We start from the raw sequence: 26,692 nt of genomic DNA on the forward strand, positions 1-26,692 counted from the left end.
TATATATTGACCTGCTATATACTGTATTTGTATGTATATTGACCTGCTATATACTGTATTTGTATGTATATATTGACCTGCTATATACTGTATTTGTATGTATATATTGACCTGCTATATACTGTATTTGTATGTATATATTGACCTGCTATATACTGTATTTGTATGTATATATTGACCTGCTATATATTGTATTTGTATGTATATATTGACCTGCTATATACTGTATTTGAATGTATATTGTCCTGCTATATACTGTATTTGAATGTATATTGACCTGCTATATACTGTATTTGTATGTATATATTGACCTGCTATATACTGTATTTGTATGTATATATTGACCTGCTATATACTGTATTTGTATGTATATATTGACCTGCTATATACTGTATTTGTATGTATATATTGACCTGCTATATACTGTATTTGTATGTATATATTGACCTGCTGTATACTGTATTTGTATGTATATATTGACCTGCTATATACTGTATTTGTATGTATATATTGACCTGCTATATATTGTATTTGTATGTATATATTGACCTGCTATATACTGTATTTGTATGTATATATTGACCTGCTATATACTGTATTTGTATGTATATATTGACCTGCTATATACTGTATTTGTATGTATATATTGACCTGCTATATACTGTATTTGAATGTATATTGACCTGCTATATACTGTATTTGAATGTATATTGACCTGCTATATACTGTATTTGTATGTATATTGACCTGCTATATACTGTATTTGAATGTATATTGACCTGCTATATACTGTATTTGAATGTATATATTGACCTGCTATATACTGTATTTGTATGTATATATTGACCTGCTATATACTGTATTTGTATGTATATATTGACCTGCTATATACTGTATTTGTATGTATATATTGACCTGCTATATACTGTATTTGTATGTATATATTGACCTGCTATATACTGTATTTGTATGTATATTGACCTGCTATATACTGTATTTGAATGTATATTGACCTGCTATATACTGTATTTGAATGTATATATTGACCTGCTATATACTGTATTTGTATGTATATATTGATCTGCTATATACTGTATTTGTATGTATACATTGACCTGCTATATACTGTATTTGTATGTATATATTGACCTGCTATATACTGTATTTGTATGTATATATTGACCTGCTATATACTGTATTTGTATGTATATATTGACCTGCTATATACTGTATTTGTATGTATATATTGACCTGCTATATACTGTATTTGTATGTATACATTGACCTGCTATATACTGTATTTGTATGTATACATTGACCTGCTATATACTGTATTTGTATGTATATATTGACCTGCTATATACTGTATTTGTATGTATATATTGACCTGTTATATACTGTATTTGTATGTATATATTGACCTGCTATATACTGTATTTGTATGTATATATTGACCTGCTATATACTGTATTTGTATGTATATATTGACCTGCTATATACTGTATTTGTATGTATATATTGACCTGCTATATACTGTATTTGTATGTATATATTGACCTGTAACTGCAGGTGTGTTCAGATGCACTTTTGGGTTTGTTTGTGAGTGTCTTTATGTGAAGATGATTTTGCTGATCTCCCCCTGACTGATCCTAGTTGGAGGTGGAGTGGGTGTATGTGGAGGTCTGGATGACCAGCGGCAGGGGTGGACATGCTATTGGTGCAACCTGTGCAGCCCCAAGAGGGGGTACATGCAGCTCCAAAGCAGAATTCTGATAAATTATTGGACTATAATGTTCCATATACTGTGTCCCCCAGTTATTATTTGGGGGTGTGTTGGAGGTTGTGGGATGATCTGTAGTGGGGTATACGCTGCGGCTGTTACAGTTAGAATCTTCAGCCTTGTGCTGCTGATACAATGTATCTATGTGAGGCTCCTCCCCCTGCACTCTGTGGCTCCTCCCTCTGGATGTGCTTCCTTTGTCAGCAGGAAGCCCTCTGCCTGCCCTGGATGCTCGGCTCCTCTGTGCGCAGGGTCTGATGTGTGGGGCCCCAGGAGGACTCCAGGAAGGGCCCCACCATACACTGTCAGGATCCTGCCCGTCCTCCCACCCCTACATTCTCTGCATCCAGCACCTCCCGCCTCTGTCTCTGGGTGAGTCATTCCTCTGCAATCATCCCCTCCCCATTTTTTTAACCCCTTCATGAGACTGTTTTTGTAAAGAAATCCCCATAGAGGGAAGAGTATACACAATATTTACTGTATACACACATCTACCGTATACAGAGCATTGCATTAATGATAAAGAAGAAAAGAATCTAACAGCCACAATTGAATATTTAATAGCATCTGGATACTTTTTATTTATTTGTTTTCTCATTGGAAGAGTTTGTTTACTAATCTATGTATGTATTCTATCCATTCCTCTATCCATCCACTCTATCTATCCCTCTATCTATCTATCTATTATTATTATTATTATTATTTATTATTATAGCGCCATTTATTCCATGGCGCTTTACAAGTGAAAGGGTATACGTACAACAATCATTAACAGTACATAACAGACTGGTACATCTATCTATCTATCTATCTATCCCTCTATCTATCTATCTATCTATCTATCTATCTATCTATCCCTCTATCTATCCCTCTATCTATCCCTCTATCTATCCCTCTATCTATCTATCCCTCTATCTATCTATCTATCTATCTATCCCCTCTATCTATCTATCCCTCTATCTATCTATCCCTCTATCTATCTATCCCTCTATCTATCTATCCCTCTATCTATCTATCCCTCTATCTATCTATCCCTCTATCTATCTATCCCTCTATCTATCTATCCCTCTATCTATCTATCCCTCTATCTATCTATCCCTCTATCTATCTATCCCTCTATCTATCTATCCCTCTATCTATCTATCCCTCTATCTATCTATCCCTCTATCTATCTATCCCTCTATCTATCTATCCCTCTATCTATCTATCCCTCTATCTATCCATCCCTCTATCTATCCCTCCCTCTATCTATCCCTCCCTCTATCTATCCCTCCCTCTATCTATCCCTCCCTCTATCTATCCCTCCCTCTATCTATCCCTCCCTCTATCTATCCCTCCCTCTATCTATCCCTCCCTCTATCTATCCCTCCCTCTATCTATCCCTCCCTCTATCTATCCCTCCCTCTATCTATCCCTCCCTCTATCTATCCCTCCCTCTATCTATCCCTCCCTCCATTTATCTCTCCATCTATCTATCTATCTATCTATCTATCTCTCCAGGACACTTGTTATTCTTATGTCTTTCATTCCAGTGAAGATTAATTACACTAAATTGTGATTTCAGGGTTTGGCTCCAGCTGTGGCCCCTGAATAGTTACACCCCTGGTAAAAGCATTTTTTGGGGGTCACATGTCGCTACATGAAATCTTTTTGTTTTTCAGACGGGCGGCCATCATGCACTCATATCTCAGCAGGATGAAAGGTGCACAGGCCTTCATCAGCATGGACCCCAACCTGTTACGTGAGTGTAGACGTTGCAGCACCAATTCCTGCATATTCACCTGGTACTAGTGTGAGCAGATGTAGCAGAGCTTTTATATTTATTGTATACAGTATAAACACATATATACGTTTTACAGCAGAGCTTGATGCATGTAGCAGAGCTGAATTTGTCTTGCTGTGCACTATATATAAGCGTTGGAATCTCATTATTTAAAACCAAGCTATATTCATTCTAGTGCTGTATGCAAATGCCCCCTGAGGTGTCCGATGGTCAGTCCTTCATTAGTAGCTCATCTTTCATTAGTAGCTCATCCTTCATTTGTAATGTTTTTCCTGGGCGGTCCTTCCTCTGTAAAGTGTCTGCTGGGCGGTCCTTCATCTGTAAAGTGTCTGCTGGGCGGTCCTTCATCTGTAAAGTGTCTGCTGGGCGGTCCTTCATCTGTAAAGTGTCTGCTGGGCGGTCCTTCATCTGTAAAGTGTCTGCTGGGCGGTCCTTCATCTGTAAAGTGTCTGCAGGGCGGTCCTTCATCTGTGAAATGTCTGCTGGGCGGTCCTTCATCTGTGAAATGTCTGCTGGGCGGTCCTTCATCTGTGAAATGTCTGCTGGGCGGTCCTTCATCTGTGAAGTGTCTGCTGGGCGGTCCTTCATCTGGGGAGTGTCTGCTGGGCTGTCCTTCATCTGGGGAGTGTCTGCTGGGCAGTCCTTCATCTGGGGAGTGTCTGCTGGGCGGTCCTTCATCTGGGGAGTGTCTGCTGGGCGGTCCTTCATCTGGGGAGTGTCTGCTGGGCGGTCCTTCATCTGGGAAGTGTCTGCTGGGCGGTCCTTCATCTGGGAAGTGTCTGCTGGGCGGTCCTTCATCTGGGAAGTGTCTGCTGGGCGGTCCTTCATCTGGGAAGTGTCTGCTGGGCGGTCCTTCATCTGGGAAGTGTCTGCTGGGCGGTCCTTCATCTGGGAAGTGTCTGCTGGGCGGTCCTTCATCTGGGAAGTGTCTGCTGGGCGGTCCTTCATCTGGGAAGTGTCTGCTGGGCGGTCCTTCATCTGGGAAGTGTCTGCTGGGCGGTCCTTCATCTGGGAAGTGTCTGCTGGGCGGTCCTTCATCTGGGAAGTGTCTGCTGGGCGGTCCTTCATCTGGGAAGTGTCTGCTGGGCGGTCCTTCATCTGGGAAGTGTCTGCTGGGCGGTCCTTCATCTGGGAAGTGTCTGCTGGGCGGTCCTTCATCTGGGAAGTGTCTGCTGGGCGGTCCTTCATCTGGGAAGTGTCTGCTGGGCGGTCCTTCATCTGGGAAGTGTCTGCTGGGCGGTCCTTCATCTGGGAAGTGTCTGCTGGGCGGTCCTTCATCTGGGAAGTGTCTGCTGGGCGGTCCTTCATCTGGGAAGTGTCTGCTGGGCGGTCCTTCATCTGGGAAGTGTCTGCTGGGCGGTCCTTCATCTGGGAAGTGTCTGCTGGGCGGTCCTTCATCTGGGAAGTGTCTGCTGGGCGGTCCTTCATCTGGGAAGTGTCTGCTGGGCGGTCCTTCATCTGGGAAGTGTCTGCTGGGCGGTCCTTCATCTGGGAAGTGTCTGCTGGGCGGTCCTTCATCTGGGAAGTGTCTGCTGGGCGGTCCTTCATCTGGGAAGTGTCTGCTGGGCGGTCCTTCATCTGGGAAGTGTCTTCTGGGCGGTCCTTCATCTGGGAAGTGTCTGCTGGGCGGTCCTTCATCTGGGAAGTGTCTGCTGGGCGGTCCTTCATCTGGGAAGTGTCTGCTGGGCGGTCCTTCATCTGGGAAGTGTCTGCTGGGCGGTCCTTCATCTGGGAAGTGTCTGCTGGGCGGTCCTTCATCTGGGAAGTGTCTGCTGGGCGGTCCTTCATCTGGGAAGTGTCTGCTGGGCGGTCCTTCATCTGGGAAGTGTCTGCTGGGCGGTCCTTCATCTGGGAAGTGTCTGCTGGGCGGTCCTTCATCTGGGAAGTGTCTGCTGGGCGGTCCTTCATCTGTGAAGTGTCTGCTGGGCGGTCCTTCATCTGTGAAATGTCTGCTGGGCGGTCCTTCATCTGTGAAGTGTCTGCTGGGCGGTCCTTGATCTGTGAAGTGTCTGCTGGGCGGTGCTTCTGTGACGCTCTGGACTAGCCAGGTAGTCACAGACATAACAACACACACACTCCTTCCCCTAGACAGTCACAACAGTCAGACAAAAACCCTTGTTGCCTCCCTCCAGGGTCTGATGTCCACACCAGGTGGGGCGGAGCCAGGCGGCTGGCCCCACCCACCGAGGAGTTCACAGTCCTGGAGGCGGGAAAAGCAGTTAGTTAGTGTTTGGAGGTGAAAGTGAGAGGTCAGAAACTGCAGGTGTCTGGGTAGGGGCCCAGACACAAACAGCAAGGTTGGCAGACGGTGGTGGCCGTCTGCAGGAGTTAGTGGATCTCTGCAGAACCGTAGGACCGGGGTCGGGCGTCGGCCCGCCGATACCAAACCGGGGAGCGGAGTGAAGCTAAGCACACAGGCAGGGCCATCGGACCCCGACTAGGCTTGGAGCCGCCGACAACGGTCACATCCGAGTGTGACAGGAACCCCAGGGGTTTCCCAACAACCAAGACCCGATAGAAGGCAACAGCTCACACCGTGAGGATATACAGCCACCGCCACAGGCTAGAGATCCAAGGGCCAGCGCCTGCGGGCAAAACGGGCTCCTCCGGCACCTACACACCGGGGAGCGGACTACCGGTGGGCAACCACAGGAGTCAGAACATTCTAACCAGGTGCAGGGAAAGACAGCCACCATCAGCCGTCCGGGGAGAGTACAACAACACTGCAGCCGGCTGCGGGACCCGTCCATTTGGCCGTTTGGTTTACCAGAGACTCTATCATTGACTGCCTGAGTGAGTACATCAGTGCCATCCGGCACCGTGCCGCGCTGCCCCTGCAACCCTGCACCCCAGCCATCTAGCCTCCCCGTTACACCACCGGGCCCCGGGATCACCAACCCCTACCCATGGAGGGGACAACATCCTAGCTGCTCCCTACCATCGCTACCGGGATCTCTGTCACCAGCAGCAGTGGTGCCCATTATCACCACGACCCGTGGGTGGCGTCACGAACTATCTCCCTAAACAAACCACCCCCTTTTCACTCGTGGACGAGGAGTGCTGCTCAAGTCCCCGGGTCCGGTCCACCACTCGAGCCACCGAGCAGCAGCAGAAGCCCCGGACCCGAGCGTGGCGAGCGCGTCCCCTCGGCCCGCGACACTTCATCTGTGAAGTGTCTGCTGGGCGGTCCTTCATCTGTAAAGTGTCTGCTGGGCGGTCCTTCATCTGTGAAGTGTCTGCTGGGCGGTCCTTCATCTGTAAAGTGTCTGCTGGGCGGTCCTTCATCTGTGAAGTGTCTGCTGGGCGGTCCTTCATCTGTAAAGTGTCTGCTGGGCGGTCCTTCATCTGTAAAGTGTCTGCTGGGCTTTCCTTCATCTGTAAAGTGTCTGCTGGGCTTTCCTTCATCTGTAAAGTGTCTGCTGGGCGGTCCTTCATCTGTGAAGTGTCTGCTGGGCGGTCCTTCATCTGTAAAGTGTCTGCTGGGCGGTCCTTCATCTGTGAAGTGTCTGCTGGGCGGTCCTTCTTCTGTGAAGTGTCTGCTGGGCGGTCCTTCTTCTGTGAAGTGTCTGCTGGGCGGTCCTTCATCTGTGAAGTGTCTGCTGGGCGGTCCTTCATCTGTGAAGTGTCTGCTGGGCGGTCCTTCATCATCACCCCTTGCCATCTGATCTGATATGACCAGGAAATCTCATGCAGAGCACATCATATGATACAGAGCACAGCAGATGTAAGCAGAGGGAGAGCCTGCGACATTATCACCGGACTCGTCACAACTCACTCATACAGCGCTTTAGTGAATAAAGGGTCATTTTCTATGCGCTGCTCTATTGGTGATGGCACACACAGGATTGGTGGTACTTTTGTCCTCCAGTTCCAATTCTATTGTGATAGCAGTTTATCAGGAGAAATTATGACACTATCCCTTTAAATGACATATTCCGCTCTGCTTCACCTGCTTCTGTATCAATTAAAGATCACAAGTCACTCTTATCAATTTATAGGTATCCCCGAGGTGGTCCTGGAGAGGATCGAGATCAAAATAGAGGACGACGCCCCGATAAAAGCCGAAAAATCAGAAAGTGGGTGACTGATGTGTAATATGGAGGGAGAGGGACTGATGTGTAATATAGAGGGAAAGGGACTGATGTGTAATATAGAGGGAAAGGGACTGATGTGTAATATAGACTGATGTGTAATATAGAGAGACTGATCTGTAATATAGAGAGACTGATGTGTAATATGGAGAGACTGATGTGTAATATAGAGGGAGAGGGACTGATATGTAATATAGAGGGAGAGGGACTGATATGTAATATGTAGGGAGAGGGACTGATGTGTAATATGTAGGGAGAGGGACTGATGTGTAATATAGAGGGACTGATGTGTAATATGGAGGGAAAGGGACTGATGTGTAATATGGAGAGACTGATGTGTAACATAGAGGGAGAGGGACTGATGTGTAATATAGAGAGACTGATGTGTAATATAGAGGGCGAGGGACTGATGTGTAATATAGAGAGACTGATGTCTAATATAGAGGGAGAGGGACTGATGTGTAATATGGAGGGAGAGGGTCTGATGCGTAATATAGACTGATGTGTAATATAGAGAGACTGATGTCTAATATAGAGGGAGAGGGACTGATGTGTAATATAGAGAGACTGATGTCTAATATAGAGGGAGAGGGACTGATGTGTAATATGGAGGGAGAGGGTCTGATGTGTAATATAGACTGATGTGTAATATAGAGAGACTAATGTGTAATATAGAGGGAGAGGGACTGATGTGTAATATAGACTGATGTGTAATATAGAGAGACTGATGTGTAATATAGAGGGAGAGGGACAGATGTGTAATATAGACTGTGTAATATAGAGAGACTGATGTGTAATATAGAGAGACTGATGTGTAATATAGAGGGAGAGGGACTGATGTGTAATATAGAGAGACTGATGTGTAATATAGAGGGAGAGGGACTGATGTGTAATATAGACTGATGTGTAATATAGAGGGAGAGGGACTGATGTGTAATATAGAGAGACTGATGTGTAATATAGAGGGAGAGGGACTGATGTGTAATATAGAGAGACTGATGTGTAATATAGAGGGAGAGGGACTGATGTGTAATATAGAGGGAGAGGGACTGATGTGTAATATAGAGAGACTGATGTGTAATATAGAGGGAAAGGGACTGATGTGTAATATAGAGGGAGAGGGACTGATGTGTAATATGGAGGGAATGACCTGTAATATGTAGAGAGAGGGACTGATCTGTAATACAGAGGGAGAGAGACTGATGTGTAATAAGGATGGAGAGGGACTGATGTGTAATATGAAAGGACTGATCTGTAATATGTTGGGACTGATCTGTAATATAGAGGGAGAGGGACTGATCTGTAATATGGAGGGAGAGGGACTGACCCATTCTAGAATCTTCTCTACATTTGGCAGGAAAGGAGGCGTCAGTGCTAGGGGATCCTCAGGTGAAATGTGAGAAGGAGTGGAGGACAGAGAAGCGTGATCCCCCGGAGGAGAGCGCCGCTGCTCCCTGCTGCAGCCTGGGTGGGTATCTCCTAACATTATGTGGATAGGAATGAATGATTGTGCCCCCGACCCCCCCAGTGGTGGCCGCTCCAGTGTTATGTGCTGCAGTCAGTTACACTTTCGGGTACTCGTTTTCCTACAATGCATCCAATCATATGACAGTGACCTGCTCTAAAGGGGGCTTTACGCGCTACGATATTTCAATCAATATCGTTAGCGATGACAAACAATTAGCCACGCCCATGTTTTTCCATCAACCTTGTTCAATTTGAGTTTTAGTCATCTAATAATGTCACACGAAACAATCGCACATAAGTCGTTAATTGTTTATGGTTGTGATTGTATCTTCCTAAACATTATTGTTATTTTAAATTTTTGGTCTTCTTAGTTTCATGACTCATATATTTTTTTTTTTTTTTGTTAATGTGGAAAAATATTTTTAATTGATGTTGCTGTCATAACCTAAAAAATTATATTTCAAAATGCATTTGATGCATTTACCTAAGGTGCAACATTACTACTTACCGTATTTTTCGCTTTATAAGACGTACTTTTCCTCCCAAAAATTTGGGAGGAAAATGGGGGGTGCGTCTTATATAGCGGTACCTGGGGGGGGTCCTGTCTGAGGCGATCGGGCGGCCAGGTGCCTGTGGCTGCATGCAAGCGGCCGGGTACCTGTGCTTGCGTGCGGTGGCAGCCGGGTACCCGTGGCTGTGTGCGGGCGGCAGCCGGGTGCTGTGTGGAGTCGGCAGCCGGGTACCTGTGCTTGCGTGCAGTGGCAGCCAGGTACCCATGGCTGTGTGTGGGCGGCAGCCGGGTGCTGTGTGCGGGCGGCAGTCGGGTGTCCGTGCGGGCGGCAGCTGGCTGCCGCCCTCACACAGGCACCTGGCTGCTGCCCTCACACAGGCACCCAGGTGCCGCCCGCACACAGCACCCGACTGCCGCCCGCACACAGCCACGGGTACCCGGCTGCCACCGCATGCAAGCACAGGTACCCGGCCGCTTGCACGCAGGGTGGGCGGGCAGCCTGCTGGCTGCCACTCTGTGCGTGCGGGGCGGGCGGCTGTGCAGCAAGTTACCAGTTGTCCGCGGTCCCACTTTCAAATGATGGCGCCGGTGGAGCTCTTGGATGAGAGCTCCATCTGCGCACGCGCTGCTCCGTGAGTCAGCGCATGCGCAGATGGAGCCCTTGGATGAGAGCTCCATCTGCGCATGCGTCGCTCCGGGCGCCATTACTTGAAACGGGACCGCGGACACACTGGGAAAACACCGCATCCGTCTGCTCCACCACTGAGCAGTCGCCGCTGCTGCCACCACCTGAGCAGTCCCCGCCGCTGCCACCACCTGAGCAGTCGCCGCCACTGCCACCACTGAACCGGGACCGCGGACACTCACTGCACCGGCCTGCTGCACGGCTCACCCGCCTCCGCTGCTGCCGCCACCATGGACGCCACCGCGCCTGCCACCACGGACGCCACCGCGCCTGCAACCATGGACGCCACGGCACCTGCAACCACGGACCCCGCTGCCACTGACCCGCCGTGCCTCCTGTGACCCCGCTTCACCACCACTGCTGCCCCCCTCCGGTAAGAGAACACCGGAGTATAAGACGGACCCCATTTTTCTTTTTTTACCTTTTTTCTAAATTTGGGGTGCGTCTTATAATCCGGTGCGTCTTATAAAGCGAAAAATACGGTAATTTGTATCTGCTAAGATATGAATTTCTTCACGTTTTTTTATTTCTAAAGTCTTTAAACCTTTTATGCGTAGGAAAAATGCCGTTATCAAGTGAGGATTTCATGCGTGATTTCATTGCGGAGTATCGTCAAAATGAATGTTTGTGGCGTGTAAAATCCCCATCATACAGTAACAAGCATTTAAAAAAAGAAGCTTATGGCAAGCTGATTTCCATATGTTCTCAATATCATCTCAATAAACAAACTCCTGATTCTAGGACTTCTTGATATGATGGTCTTTCTGTATTAACGATAAACAGAGATTTTTTTTTTTAAATTTTTTAATTTAACCCCTTCAGCCCCCGGGCACTTTCCGTTTTTGCGTTTTTGTTTTTTGCTCCTTTTCTTCCAAGAGCCGTAACATTTTTATTATTCCGTCAATCTTGCCATATGAGGGCTTGTTTTTTGCGGGACGAGTTGTACTTTTAAATGAAACCATAAGTTGTGCCATATATTGTACTGGAAAACAGCAAAAAAATTCCAAGTGTGGAAAAACTGGAAAAAAAGTGTGATCGCACAATAGTTAGTTTTTGGGATGTTTTATTCACCGTGTTCACTATATGATAAAACTGATGTATCTATGTGATGCCTCAGGTCGGTGCGAGTTTGTAGACACCAAACATGTATAGGTTTACTTGTATCTAAGGGGGTTAAAAAAAATTCACAAGTTTGTCTAATAAAAGTGGCGCACAATTTGCGCCATTTTCCGAAACACGTAGCATTCTTATTTTTTGGGATCTATGGCTCAGTGTCGGCTTATTTTTTGCGTCTCGAGCTGACGTTTATAATGGTACCATTTTTGTGCAGATGCTACGTTTTGATCGCCTGTTATTGCATTTTGCGTAAAACTTGCGGCGACCAAAAAACGTAATTTTGGCGTTTGGAATATTTTTGCCACTACGCCGTTTACCAATCAGATTAATTGATTTTATATTTTGATCGGGCATTTCTGAACGCGGCGATACCAAATATGTGTATATTTATTTATTTTTTAACCCTTTAATAATTTTCAATGGGGGGAAAAGGAGGTGATTTGAACTTTTAGTTTTTTGGGTTTTTTTTTAAAACTTTTTTTTTTTATTTTACTAGTCCCCCTAGGGGGCTATAGCGATCAGCAATCCGATCGCTCTTATCTATCTGCTGATCACAGCTATACAGCTGTAAACAGCAGATTCAGTCACTTTGGTTTTCCCTCTGGTCTCGGCCGAGGGAAAACGAAAGTGAAACATCATAGCAGCAGGCGTCATCACATGACCCTGTGCTACGATGGCAACCACCGAAAGTCACGTGATAACACACGTGACTTCCGGTGGGGGCGGCGGTAAGTAAAAAACATGGCCGCGCGCATTTAAATCTTGCTGCCAGACTTTGGCAGCAAGATTTTAAGGGGTTAATGGCCGCGGGTGGAAGCGATTCCACCCGTGGCTAGCAGGCACACATGTCAGCTGTTGAAAACAGCTGATATGTGTGCCGATCCACGCCGCCTGCCCGCGGCAGGGGGCGGGGCTTAACGGGACACGATCCTGGACGGATAGATCCGTCCAAGGTCGTGAAGGGGTTAAACAAAAATAAAAAAAACAAACAAACCATACCTCTTGATATATTATCCTCATCTTCATTGATCGAAGATCTGGAGCTTAATTCCAAGTTCAAGTCTGATAGTGTCATATACAAAGGATAATCAAGTCAAGCCCAAGTATGGCAAAAAATGTATTTGACATTTGTCTAAATTAATGATCTTTCTGACAATGAGCTAAAATAATTGACATTTCCCATTGGTCTCACTGCCTGAGATGTTTGGGCTGGGTGTGTTGTGAGGCGTTTCATTTACATTTGAGGCATGATGAGTAGCGGCCTCAGAATCATCATTATCATCCTGCTCTTTATTTTCCCGGGCTAAATAAAGAATAATTTTATAATAAGATGTAATTAAAATTTTGTTTTTATATATTCATTAATGCAAAAATCAATGCTAAAAAAAAATAAATCGTAATTTATTACCTGCTAATCTATGTAATCGGGAACGTATCTTCACAACTCGACTCCAAGATCTAAACTTTAAATCAGACCATTTTTTCCTGATTTGAACTATGGTGCGCGTTACTCCATATTTTTTTTTCAGGCCGCGTTGCACACTGCGTAATACTGCCCTTTTATGCGCCATGGGCCTGTCATATTTACGTATGCACTCAAAGTCCCATGCATCCAGGCATTCTACCATAAATTCAATTTCACATTGGCCCCAAATGCTTGCTCGTGAAGAATTCGCCATCTTTCATTTTGCAGAGAGATAGGTATTCGACAAATACTGCCTGAGATATAGACTCAATTAATATACCTGCAGAAAGAACACACAAAGGCAAGAGAAATAGACTGCAGACACATGCCTTTTTGGTGAAATTAAATTGTTTTTTATTTTTAATGTATATCTTTTAATTTTTTGATTTAGGATTCTTTTAAAATATTACAATTATGCTTATTAATTCATTTAAATTTAAAATAACACTTTTTTTTCCCTAATTTGCTAATACTTGTTTTTTTTTTTTTTTTAAAAAAAAAAACAATAGCCGGTATTTAATATTTGAACTCAAAAATATTTAGTTAATGTTCACCAATAATATTAAAAAAAAAAACAAAATAAAAAAAAAATTGTTTTTTTTAGATATACATTATTTTTTAGTTACTAATTTAAACAAACATTCTAACATGTAAGGTGAATATTTTTTTTTTTATGGTTAGTTTTGAAATTTTATATACAAAATTCAAAAATTATTCTGAGTCATTCTGCCAATGTACAGATCCCGATCAAATGAAATAATTCAAATAATTTTGTCGATTCAACTTAATTTCATGGCGTGCACGCCCACTTAGGCTGCTTTCACACATCCGGTTTGAGCAGTGCGGCTCAATCCGGCTGTGAAGCCTATGCAACGGATGCGGTGAAAACACCGCATCCTTTGCATAAGTTTTTTACATGCGGCCGGTCCGGTTTTTGCCGCTTGCGGCATGCTACTGAGCATGCACAGTGGCAAAAACCGCATGCGGCGGCCGGATGCGGTTTTTGCCGCATCGCGCCGCATCCGGCATCCATAGGGATGCATTGGGAAATGCACCGCATCGGTCGGATGCGGCGCAATGCGTTTTTTTTTTGCCGGAGCAAAAAACGTGCCAGGGAACGTTCCATCCGGCCGCCGCATCGGCTAAATCTGCCGCATGTGGTAAAAGCCGGACCGAACGCAAGCCCATGCGGCACAATGCGGCACTAATTAAAGTCTATGCAGGAAAAACGCAACCGGCAGCAAAAAAAAACGGTTGCGGTTTTCCTGCAAAGTGCCGGATTGTGCCGCAGAGCAAAAGCCGGATGTGTTAAGGGTAAATGATGAAGGGATTCCAAAGACGTGGATTCCCGACGCCAAACACCTGGCATGATTTCACCTGTTTGATTATTGATTGTGTCATCAAAGCCTGCAGGTGTGTATTGATGAACATCCAACTTTCTAAGTAAATTGTGCAACACACAGCAGGCTTGGATTACACGGTCAATTGAATCAAGTTTTAAATTAATCGAAGTGTGGAAAATTCGAAAACGGCTAGACAATATCCCAAATGCGTTTTCAACAACACGCCTTGCCCTGGAAAGGCGGTAGTTGAAAATTCGACATTCAACATTTAAACTCACATGTGGATAGGGCCTTAAATTTTTTTGCAAAGGAAAAGCCTCAACAGCTATAAAAGTAAAGTTCAAATGTCCAATTGTCTGATCATTGGATGGCAAAAATAAAGAATCATTATTTAACCTTCGGCCAAACTCGGTATAATCCAGGGCTCCTCCGTCAGAGACCCGCCCATTTATGCATACATCAACATAAAGAAACTCATAATTTGCATTTACTACAGCAAATAATATAACACTAAAATAACCCTTATAAATAAATTAACCACTATTGTGTGGCTGCTGGATGCGCACATGTTTGCCGTCTATTGCGCCGCCACAATTTGGGAATTGCCAACGTTTTCCAAAATCCGATGCAATCGCCAGCCAGTCTGCTTGGTTTTTTGGAAATTGCATATAATCACATAGACAGTCAATGATGACTTGACAGGTTTCAGGGATGAGGCTGCTTAACAGAGACAGTGATATGCTTGAGGAATATTGCAAATCTGTTAAACTTCTTCCTGTTGCACGAAATCGCAACGTTACACCAAGTCTTATTTCCACAGGAATTGCTTTTCTCATCACCGTGTCCTCACGTTTGATATATGGTGTTGGAATGTAGCCTCAGACATGCGCAAATAGTTACGAAAATCCCGTGGGTTGTTTTCACGCAAACTGTGTATTAGGTTGATGTGGCTGTATTGGTCCCTCTTTAACAACCACTGTCGTGCCCACATGCGACGGCGTTTGTTTTGTTGCCTTAATTGAGCCTCGATTTCTTCGACTGCAATTGCAGCAGTTGTTAGTAATGTTGCACATACTAAATTGTGTTGTTGTGCATTGAGCATTTTTAATTTGTTTTATAAGGGTTGTTAAGAATGAAGTTCTTAAATTTAAGGTTACTTTCTCTTCTGTGCATGCAAAAAAAATAGGAAAATTGTAAAGTAATACTTTAAAAGAAAAATTAAAGTTTTCTGGGTTACATGAAAATAACATCCACATGTAACCCAAAAAATTACCTTAATTAATGCAGAGCACAAAGTTGACCAACGCAGAATCGTAGAGGTGATCTAGACACCACTCAAGATGGAAGCATCGGCGACTATCCCACGTCAACAATCACGCCCTTTATACACAATATACAACCAATGAAACTGACAAGTTAATTTAAGCAAGCAATGCACGTGTGTAGTGGATTAATGTGACGTTTCAAGATCAACCATGTCGTTGATGACGCACGCATGTGCGATATTGTTAATGTGGCAAAAGCTTCACACTAAACAACTTGAGACGATAAAAGCACTAGAACGAACAATTCCAAACGCCCTATGACGATTTTTGACTTTTGAACGCGCTCTCCACGGAGAGCGATTTTGAACAATTTTGCGCTCGGTCACAATCGCAAGGACGTTTCACACACAAAGATATTGATCAGAAGGCCGGATGTGCGTCAGAAACGACGTGACCCCGACGACTTTTTAAAGAAGATATCGTAGCGTGTAAAGCCCCCTTTAGTCTCTAGTTATTGCTGTATCCTCTAGCCACATGATGGAGGATGCCGACCTGTAAATGCCATGTACAAATCTGTTCCTGTGCTCGGATACATTGTAGCAAAGCTCCTGAGGATTGTCTACACTGGGTACATTGTATCAAACTCTCACCAGTGGGACTTTCGGCCACTGGAGGTCAATGGGGATATTTCCATTCATTGATGGTGAGCAGAGATCTTGACATTTTTTCTCTAGAGGCAAAAAAATTGATTACAAGGCAAACTCCTCATCGAGACCACCCTGGGCCCAGATAGGGGTCTCTGCTGCCTCCGGGGTCCCGGGTCCCCATGCACTTTTGCTGACCCAGTGATTTATTGTATTTGTGTCATCTAATAACTATTTTTTGTGTTTTTTCCCCTTCGCCTCCACTTTTCCTGCACATTCCCTCTCTTCAGCTGACACAGAGGCTGTGGCGGTGTACCAGGGGGCAGAGAACAGTAAAGAATATAATCCGGAGACGGCACCTGCAAAGTCCGCAGGTAACGAGGAGTCCGGAAGACCGACGACGTCCAGAACTGGGTGTAACGGGCTACCGAGGAAGATCGGGAGGACCCCAGGACGGAGGAAGAGGGGTGGCTGGCGCCAGTATGTATCTAGGGACCGCCAGCAATGTGACCAAAAGATGATGATACAAAGTGCCGCCTATGTGGAGGAGGAGCGGCAGCGGGGGCAGCGGTTCAGTGAGGAGGAGAACCAGGTGCTGGTGGAGAGCGTGCTCGCCCACTACAAGGAGCTGTGCGGGTACTCCACCCTGAAGGGCAGCGCCACCAGGAAGAAACGGCTCTGGCAAGAAGTGGTTAATAAGGTCAATACCATCGGGGCCGCTTACAGGACTATCGAGGTGTGCAAGAAGCGCTACGGGGACTGCAAGCGAACGGTGAAAGTCAAGATGGCGGCTCTGGAACATCAGAGCATGGGCGGGAGAGGCCCCCCGGAGCAGATCAGGTTCAACAGCTGGGAGGAAAGCCTACGGCAGAAGATCATCTCCACCACCATGAACGCAGCGCAACGTGTACTGGACACATGCAAGCCCTCCAGCCTGGAGCTGTCCGGTGAGTGCAACCGTGGGGGCACCAACGGGGGCACTAATGGGGGCACAGCCTGTTCCTTCCCACAGTAATCACAGCAGACCCCTCCCTCCCCAGTAATCACAGCACACCCCTCCTGCCCCAGTAATCACAGCAGACCCCTCCCTCCCCAGTAATCACAGCACACCCCTCCTGCCCCAGTAATCGCAGCAGACCCCTCTCTCCCCAGTAATCGCAGCAGACCCCTCCCTCCCCAGTAATCACAGCAAACCCCTCCCTCCCCAGTAACTACAGCAGACCCCTCCCGCCCCAGTAATTACAGCAGACCCCTCCCGCCCCAGTAGTCACAGCTGACCTTTCCCGCCCCAGTAATCACAGCACACCCCTCCTGCCCCAGTAATTACAGCAGACCCCTCCCTCCCCAGTAATCACAGCAGACCCCTCCTGCCCCAGTAATCACAGCAGACCCCTCCTGCCCCAGTAATCACAGCAGACCCCTCCCACCCCAGTAATCACAGCACACCCCTCCCGCCCCAGTAATTACAGCAGACCCCTCCCGCCCCAGTAATTACAGCAGACCCCTCCTGCCCCAGTAATTACAGCAGACCCCTCCCGCCCCAGTAATTACAGCAGACCCCTCCCGCCCCAGTAATTACAGCAGACCCCTCCCACCCCAGTAATCACAGCACACCCCTCCCGCCCCAGTAATTACAGCAGACCCCTCCCGCCCCAGTAATAACAGCAGACCCCTCCCGCCCCAGTAATAACAGCAGACCCCTCCTGCCCCAGTAATCACAGCAGACCCCTCCCGCCCCAGTAATTACAGCACACCCCTCCCGCCCCAGTAATTACAGCACACCCCTCCCGCCCCAGTAATTACAGCACACCCCTCCCGCCCCAGTAATTACAGCATGCCGTACACTTCTCACTCCCCCAGTTATACCAGTGTTTCTTTCCCCCATGATGCTCATACAAGTTCCCGATTCCTCATGTAGTCACAATGTCCCCCTTTTGCAGTGCATCCCCCTGAAAATAATGATTTCATTCTTTTCAGATTCCATTGCCAAGTCAACGCCTCAGCAGTGCTCCTCCTGGGTCCCCATCATCGATACCTCAGGTGAGACCCCCATTGTTACATACATATGTTGTGAACCGATTCTAGAGGCACAGCTCTGTGCAAAAGATTACTCAGTATTCAGTGACCGCCCGCCTCCTCCGTCCTCAGTATTCAGTGACCACCAGTCTCCTCCGTCCTCAGTATTCAGTGACCACCAGTCTCCTCCGTCCTCAGTATTCAGTGACCGCCCGTCTCCTCCATCCTCAGTATTCAGTGACCGCCCGTCTCCTCCGTCCTCAGTATTCAGTGATCGCCCGTCTCCTCCGTCCTCAGTATTCAGTGACCACCAGTCTCCTCCGTCCTCAGTATTCAGTGACCGCCTGTCTCCTCTGTCCTCAGTATTCAGTGACCTCCCGTCTCCTCCATCCTCAGTATTCAGTGACCGCCTGTCTCCTCTGTCCTCAGTATTCAGTGACCACCAGTCTCCTCCATCCTCAGTATTCAGTGACCGCCCGTCTCCTCCGTCCTCAGTATTCAGTGACCACCAGTCTCCTCTGTCCTCAGTATTCAGTGACCGCCCGTCTCCTCCGTCCTCAGTATTCAGTGACCACCAGTCTCCTCCGTCCTCAGTATTCAGTGACCGCCTGTCTCCTCTGTCCTCAGTATTCAGTGACCTCCCGTCTCCTCCATCCTCAGTATTCAGTGACCGCCTGTCTCCTCTGTCCTCAGTATTCAGTGACCACCAGTCTCCTCCATCCTCAGTATTCAGTGACCGCCCGTCTCCTCCGTCCTCAGTATTCAGTGACCACCAGTCTCCTCTGTCCTCAGTATTCAGTGACCGCCCGTCTCCTCCGTCCTCAGTATTCAGTGACCACCAGTCTCCTCCATCCTCAGTATTCAGTGACCGCCCGTCTCCTCCGTCCTCAGTATTCAGTGACCGCCTGTCTCCTCTGTCCTCAGTATTCAGTGACCACCAGTCTCCTCCATCCTCAGTATTCAGTGACCACCAGTCTCCTCCGTCCTCAGTATTCAGTGACCACCAGTCTCCTCTGTCCTCAGTATTCAGTGACCACCAGTCTCCTCCATCCTCAGTATTCAGTGACCGCCCGTCTCCTCCGTCCTCAGTATTCAGTGACCGCCCGTCTCCTCCGTCCTCAGTATTCAGTGACCCCCCCCCCGTCTCCTCCGTCCTCAGTATTCTGTGACCACCCGTCTCCTCCATACTCAGTATTCAGTGACTGCCCGTCTCCTCCGTCCTCAGTATTCAGTGACCGCCCGTCTCCTCCGTCCTCAGTATTCAGTGACTGCCCGTCTCCTCCGTCCTCAGTATTCAGTGACCTCCCGTCTCCCCCGTCCTCAGTATTCAGTGACTGCCCGTCTCCTCCGTCCTCAGTATTCAGTGACCGCCCGTCTCCTTCGTCCTCCGTATTCAGTGACCGCCCGTCTCCTTCATCCTCAGTATTCAGTGATCACCTGTCTCCCGTGTCCTCAGCATTCAGTGATTGCCCGTCTCCTCCATCCTCAGTATTCAGTGACCGCCCGTCTCCCTCGTCCTCAATATTCAGTGACAGCTCGTCTCCTCCGTCCTCTGTATTCAGTGACAGCTCGTCTCCTCCGTCCTCTGTATTCAGTGACAGCTCGTCTCCTCCATCCTCCGTATTCAGTGACAGCTCGTCTCCTCCATCCTCCGTATTCAGTGACCACTCGTCTCCTCCGTCCTCCGTATTCAGTGACCGCCCGTTGCTTCCAGCCATGTTTCTAGGACCCTCCACCGTACTCCACTGTTTTTGCAGATTATTGTGACACTCTCCAACCCTTTGGGAACAAACCTCCTTTTACAGCCCAATATTTTACATTTTCTTTCATCTGTCCAGAGCACTTGCGGCCATTTCTCTGTGCCCCGGTTCCTCTGTTTTCCTGCGCAGTTAAATTCCATGTTCTTGTTTGCATGTAGAAGGTTTAACTCCATTTCATGAAGACGGTTTCTGGACAGACTGCTCTGGCCAGCAGATGTAGATGGTCCCGCAGGTTGCTGGCAGTTCTGAGCTGATGCCACTGCTGGACATCGGCTAATTTTGAAGGGAAGTAACATGAAGTGTCTCATCTGCTGCACTAAGTTTCCTTGGCTGACTACTTCATCTACGATCCTCAATGTTGCCCATTTCTTGGTGCCTTTTTAAAAGGGCTTGAGCAACTCATCCTGAACCCTCGGTCTACTGTGAAGTCCATGACTGGGAGACGCCTGGATGATGCAGTGTAACTACCTTGTGCTCAGGCTTACAATGGTGGATGACTTGTGACATGAAACTGTTTTCCACAACCTCACTTTTGTTGCAGAGTTTGGCTGTTTCTCACCCAGTTTAAGCCTCCTACTTGACTGTTTCTGTTTCAGTTAAATGAATGTGTTTCATCCAACACATGAAAATTATGATTATTATCACCTGCTTGGTATAATTGGTTACTCAGAAACCCGACTATAATCCTACAATGCCAGGTATTGTTCAAAAATATTGATGATGTTCTGAAGTCAAACAGCGGTCACCAAATATTGATGGGATTTCGATTTCTCCTTTGTTCATTCACGTTGCATTTTTTTTAATTGATATAATTGTTAATAATTTATTTTTATGTAGGAAAACATTCTTACTGTGCAGCATTTTTTACACACAGTATAATCTATATTCCAATACAAAAATGTAATACAGGATTAAAAAAAAAATAATTATAAAGAAATCCCCCAATGAAAAAAAAAAAGCAAACAAAAACAAAAACAGAAAGAGGGGAACTTCACAACCAAAACTACATATACTTATGTCAAATTGAAATAGTGTATATATAATTATATAAAATATCAGGCAATGACTACTAACAACAAATTAATATGGGATCATGATATATAATCTAATATATAAAACTGAGTGTATGTATGTGTGCATGTGTATGCATGTGTGTATGTGTATGCATGTGTGTATGTATGAGTGTATGTGTGTATGTATGTGTAAGTATGAGTGTTTGTATGTGTGTGTGTATGTATGAGTATGTGTGTGTGTATGTATGAGTATGTGTGTGTATGTGTATGCATGTGTGTGTGTATGAGTGTATGTGTGTATGTGTATGCATGTGTGTATGTGTATGCATGTGTGTATGTGTATGCATGTGTGTATGTGTGTGTGTGTGTATGTGTGTATGTGTATGCATGTGTGTATGTGTATGTATGTGTATGTGTGTATGTACGTGTAAGTATGAGTGTTTGTATGTGTGTATGTGTATGTGTGTGTATGTGTGTATGTATGTGTGTGTATGTGTGTATGTGTATGCATGTGTGTATGTGTATGCATGTGTGTATGTGTGTGTATGTGTATGCATGTGTGTATGTATGTGTGTATGTACGTGTAAGTATGAGTGTTTGTATGTGTGTATGTATGAGTATGTGTATGTGTGTGTGTGTGTGTGTGTATGTATGTGTGTATGTATGTGTGTATGTGTGTATATTTATGTATGAGTATGTATGTATGAGTGTGTATGTGTATGTATATGTGTGTGTATGTATGTATGTGTATGTTTGTTTGTATGTATATGTGTGTGTGTATGTATGAGTATGTGTATGTATGTGTGTGTGTGTGTGTATGTGTGTACACTAGAGGAATCCGCACCGTTGCATTTACAATCACAGAATCTTGCACAGACGCCTCATGTGACTCAGGGAATGTCATAGACTATGTTTTGAGGGGACATTTTAACCCCGCGCTTTACAGTTATTTATGCCCCCAAAAAGCTTACTTACTGTTTGGATGTGTGAGGTAATATATTGTCTGTTTTGACAGCTATCCTGGATATTTATCAGGTGGCCTATAGCAACCAATCACAGCTCTGCTTCTATTTTGCTACAGGTCATTAATAGGAGTTCTTATCGCTTGCTATAGGCAATGAAGGACATTCTTAGTATAAGAAGCTTATGTGTCATTTAGTATGATTTTCGTGGTGAAAGGGAGAGTGGGAGAGAGAGGGAGAGTGGGAGAAAGAGGGTGTGGGAGTGAGTGATAGAGAGAGAGAAAGAAGGAGAGTGTGAGGGGAAGAGTGTGAGGGGAAGAGTGTGAGGGGAAGAGTGTGAGGGGAAGAGTGTGAGGGGAAGAGAGTGAGGGGAAAGAGAGTGAGGGGAAAGAGAGTGAGGGGAAGAAGAGTGAGGGGAAGAGAGTGAGGGGAAGAGAGTGAGGGGAAGAGAGTGAGGGGGGAAGAGAGTGAGGGGGGAAGAGAGTGAGGGGGGAAGAGAGTGAGGGGAAAGAGAGTGAGGGGAAAGAGAGTGAGGGGAAAGAGAGTGAGGGGAAAGAGAGTGAGGGGAAAGAGAGTGAGGGGAAAGAGAGTGAGGGGGGAAGAGAGTGAGGGGGGAAGAGAGTGAGGGGGGAAGAGAGTGAGGGGGGAAGAGAGTGAGGGGGGAAGAGAGTGAGGGGGGAAGAGAGTGAGGGGGGAAGAGAGTGAGGGGGGAAGAGAGTGAGGGGGGAAGAGAGTGAGGGGGGAAGAGAGTGAGGGGGGAAGAGAGTGAGGGGGGAAGAGAGTGAGGGGGGAAGAGAGTGAGACTTAGGGGTACTTTACACGTTGCGACATCGTTACCGATATATCGTCGGGGTCACGTCGTTAGTGACGCAGATCCGCCGCCGGTAACGACATCGCAACGTGTAAATCCTAGTTGCGACGATGAACGAGCGCATCAGTGTCAAAAATCGCTGATCTGTGTAACGTCATTCATTTTCATAATGTCGTTACGATGTTGTTCCTCGTTCCTGCAGCACCACACATCGCTGTGTGTGACCCCGCAGGAGCGAGAAACATCTCCTTACCTGCGTCCACAGGCAATGCGGAAGGAAGGAGGTGGGTGGGATGTTATTTCCCGCTCATCTCCGCCCCTCCGCTTCTATTGGCCGGCCGCTTAGTGACGTCGCGGTGACGCCGAACGCCCCTCCACCTTGAGGGAGGGATTGTTCGGCAGTCACCGCGACGTTGCCGACCAGGTATGTGCGTGTGAAGTTGCCATAGTGATAATGTTCGCTATGGCAACTATCACCACATATCGCATGTGCGACGGGGGCGGGTACTATCGCGCTCGACATCGCTAGCTGATGCTAGCGATGTCGCAACGTGTAGAGTACCCCATAGTTACTATCCTGGGCAACGCTGGGTACTACAGCTAGTATAGTATATTAACGGGTTATATCATAAATTAATATATGTTTAAAATATACACTGGACACTTGTAAGCAAAGTCTTTTTTTTCTACTTGAGTGTAGTTTGGGATGAAAATGTTTTCAAGATCCTGTCCCAATATGCAGTAGGTGTAATAATACTAAGAATAATAATAATAATAAATATTACAAACATCTCCAATTAGAAATATAGTATAGTTTCCCTGATATCGCCTCTTACCTCATGTGCAGTTTAGGTATCCATGGTTACGTCCACTCAGCTAGTGAGAGTTAGTTATGTAGTTAGCTTCTAGTGGTCGTAACCATGGATACCTAAGGTCCTGCAATGCCCTGCACATGAGGTTAGAGACATGACTAATCAGGAGAACTATACTACATTTCTAATTGGAGATATTTGCTAAGATTATTATAACTACTACATATTGGGATAGTATCTTGGCGATGGGAATACCCCTTTAAGTCACCACTGATTTAATCAAATCTTTTACTTGTTCTTTATAGCTTCTCAGATGATCCAAGCCCCGATGTGTGACCCTGTCTCTGACTACGACGAGGCGTCCTCACCGGCGGACATTCACCTTATCGGGGAATGGTCGGAGGAAGAAGCTCCCTGTACCCCAGCAGCCCCGGATGGAATGAATGGTGCTGAGCACGAGCCCGAGTACAAATTACCTGCCCCCCTGGATATGACAGACTGTCCCGAGTCGTCAATCGCTGACCAGCATTATCAGCAGCTGCAGGGCGAACATGCCCGCAGCCTCCACCACCTGAAACAAGTCCACAACGCCGAACTGCACAAGCTGCGAGAAAACATGGTGGAAGGGAATGCCAGGGTGGTGCAGCAGCTGGAGGGTCTGGCCTCGGAGGTGCGGGAGTTAAATTCCCACGTGCAGCAGATACACATGAACCAAACACACTTCAATCACATGTTCCAGAACTACATGAGCGACACCAAACAGTTCTACGGGGCCATTGTACAAGCCATAAAAGCCCTACAGCCGGCCCCCACTGTCAGTCCTATGGCGTCTCCTGCATTGTCACCCAAACAACCCGCAGCCCAAACCAACCCCAGCCAAATATTAGAGACGCCGGCCATGTTTGACTCAACATCATTGTCTCCGGCGGGTTCTGCAGAACCAGCATCTGCATCATCCACCTCCTCAGAGGTCAACCCAAGCAGCCAAAGATGGAAGGTGGCCCCGGCTTTACAAGCCCAGCCTTGGAAAAAACACTGACTGCTCATTACGATCTGATCCTTTCCAGTATATCCTTGACGGGGGGTTATAAGCAGCTCTCCATGCGCTGACTCCAGTCTGAGCTGGAGGAGAGCTTGTGCTCAGACTCAGCAGCCAGTCAGGAAAAGCAGAGCTGCAGTGTAAAGTTTGTGGAACAAAGCAACAATGTGGTGGATTTCTGACTACCTCAGATTCCAGTGGGCAGCGCAGCCAAGCTGGAGCCAGTAATGCCCTAACGTAGCAGAGTAAATAGGCAACAAACACTGGAGACAAGGCGAAGCGGCCTAGAGCCGCCCCGTGTCACATCCGAGGACCACGAGCTTTGGTTTCTTCATGTCTTTATTTTTTATTGGCGCTAATCGTGAGATTACAATAAATCTATCACGTGTCTCTTATCTATAGAATATATTGCATATCGGTGTTCATATTGATGCCTTAACTTCTCCTCTGTAAAGATACAACATATACTGTAATAGCAATGGTTGCAATCCTAGAGGTTTAACCCCTTCCCAAAGTCCAATAATTCCGTCATGTGACGTTCCGGCGCCCGTCAGCGATCACTGGATGCCGATGGGGCACCATCTTACTGCTCCTGGTGGGTCCAGCCACAGTCTGTGCCTCATAGGAGACCGCGAATTTTACTATCACAATATACAACAAGAGATCAAATGTTTCAATTCCCATGAAAAAAGAGTAAAAATACAAAAAAAGCTTAAAAAATTGAAATAAGATATAAAAGCTTGAATCACACCCTCCCTTGTCCTAGGTAAAAAATAGAGAACTGGATTTATGTTCTAGCTCTCGCTGGGTTGCTCCTGATCTTTCTGGATTTGGGTCTTAAGGGGGCTTTACGCGCTGCGACATCGCTAATGCGGAGTCGTTGGGGTCACGGAATTTGTGACGCACATCCGGCCGCATTAGCGATGCCGTTGCGTGTGACACCAATAAGCGATTTTGCATCGTTGCAAAAATGTGCAAAATCGCTAATCGGCGATGTGGCACCCCTGAGGCTTCCGTCGCCACAGGAACATTGCACCCCATCCAGCGGTGTGATGTCCCATTCTGGGTAAGGAAAGGAGTGAACGCCGGTCCCCAGGCAAATTTACACTACACCCATTGTTAGGTACACACTGGGACCAGGGACAGTGGCAGCAACCCTCCCATGCTGCATGCTGGGAGGGGCCGTAAGACCCATCCCTGCTCCTATAGGGTACAGCTTAGCAACTGGGGAGGTGGGAGGAGCCACAAGAGTGCAGACAGTGAAAGGAAGGTCAAGTTTAGTCAGATAGAGAGTGAGGGGAAGGAGGAGGAGGTCTGCAGGAGGCAGACGAGAAGGAGAAGCAGAAAGACAGCTCTAGTCAGACAGGAGCTAAGAGAAGAAAGTGACGCTTCCTGGTGAAGATCCTGGGACTCAGAGGGTCCAGGTGACACCAAGCAGGGAACGAAGGGATCCCAGGGCCACGGATAGCTTCAGAGCTGGTGGCCTGTTCCACAGGAACATCGGTGGAGGGATCAAGCTGCAACAGGGGACGGTCCCTAGAAACAGAAGGAGTGCAAAATCATCTCCAAACATTAAAAACCGAGGCCCAGGGAAAGTTGTAAACTCCCCAGGCCACAGCCCACAGCAGAACCTCTAGAAAGGGGGCAATCAACCGAGAGGTGACCCCCCCAGCCTGGAGGCTGTAGTGGAGGCCGAGCCAGGTTCATCCTACAAAAGGCAAGGTTTAAGGAGACAGCTGCAGATAGAGACACTTGAGAGAAGGGTACCGGCTTTTACTCCAAGAATCACCCAGAAACGGCGGAGGTCCCTGACAGTGGGTCTCAGCAGTCCAGAGGCTTCAGTGTGCACCTACCAGGAAGTGTGAGTAAACAACTTGAACTGCACCCTTGGAGTTGTCTCTGTTATTTCATCTGCTTAGCCTTCCATTACACCATAGACTCTCACGAGCACCAACTGTGCCCCGGGGCACCGCTCCACCTGTGGGGAGTAGTACCATACCAGCTGCCATTCTATCACCCCAGAGGCCCCACACAGCAGCGGCGGCTTTATAGCCGCATACCACAGGTGGCGTCACGACAACCATAAACTTTATTCACCAGCCATATTTAACTGACACCCACCAGGGCCA

The 26,692-nt window shown here is 46.8% G+C and overlaps 1 protein-coding gene across 1 annotated transcript; it reads left to right on the forward strand.

Annotated features, from left to right (window-relative positions):
* The first annotated feature begins 1,969 nt into the window (after window positions 1-1,969).
* On the forward strand, window positions 1,970-24,958 carry LOC142243642 (uncharacterized). The gene is made up of 7 exons (XM_075315751.1): window positions 1,970-2,152; window positions 3,442-3,521; window positions 7,562-7,639; window positions 9,012-9,122; window positions 16,441-17,097; window positions 18,128-18,190; window positions 23,830-24,958. The coding sequence occupies exons 2-7, from the start codon at window positions 3,455-3,457 to the stop codon at window positions 24,561-24,563; spliced, it is 1,710 nt and encodes a 569-aa protein (XP_075171866.1). The 5' UTR covers window positions 1,970-2,152; window positions 3,442-3,454; the 3' UTR covers window positions 24,564-24,958.
* The last annotated feature ends 1,734 nt before the right edge of the window (window positions 24,959-26,692 follow it).

Source organism: Anomaloglossus baeobatrachus, chromosome 6 (genome assembly GCF_048569485.1).
Source record: "Anomaloglossus baeobatrachus isolate aAnoBae1 chromosome 6, aAnoBae1.hap1, whole genome shotgun sequence".
In the NCBI taxonomy this organism is placed as follows: domain Eukaryota; kingdom Metazoa; phylum Chordata; class Amphibia; order Anura; family Aromobatidae; genus Anomaloglossus; species Anomaloglossus baeobatrachus.

What these genes read in the sequence shown, in the direction of transcription:
- LOC142243642 (XM_075315751.1), top strand. Translation starts at nt 3,455, where the DNA reads ATGCACTCATATCTCAGCAGGATGAAAGGTGCACAGGCCTTCATCAGC. An exon ending in CATGGACCCCAACCTGTTAC is followed by an intron (nt 3,522 to 7,561) that starts GTGAGTGTAGAC and finishes ATCAATTTATAG; the next exon opens with GTATCCCCGAGGTGGTCCTG. An exon ending in TGCTCCCTGCTGCAGCCTGG is followed by an intron (nt 9,123 to 16,440) that starts GTGGGTATCTCC and finishes CCCTCTCTTCAG; the next exon opens with CTGACACAGAGGCTGTGGCG.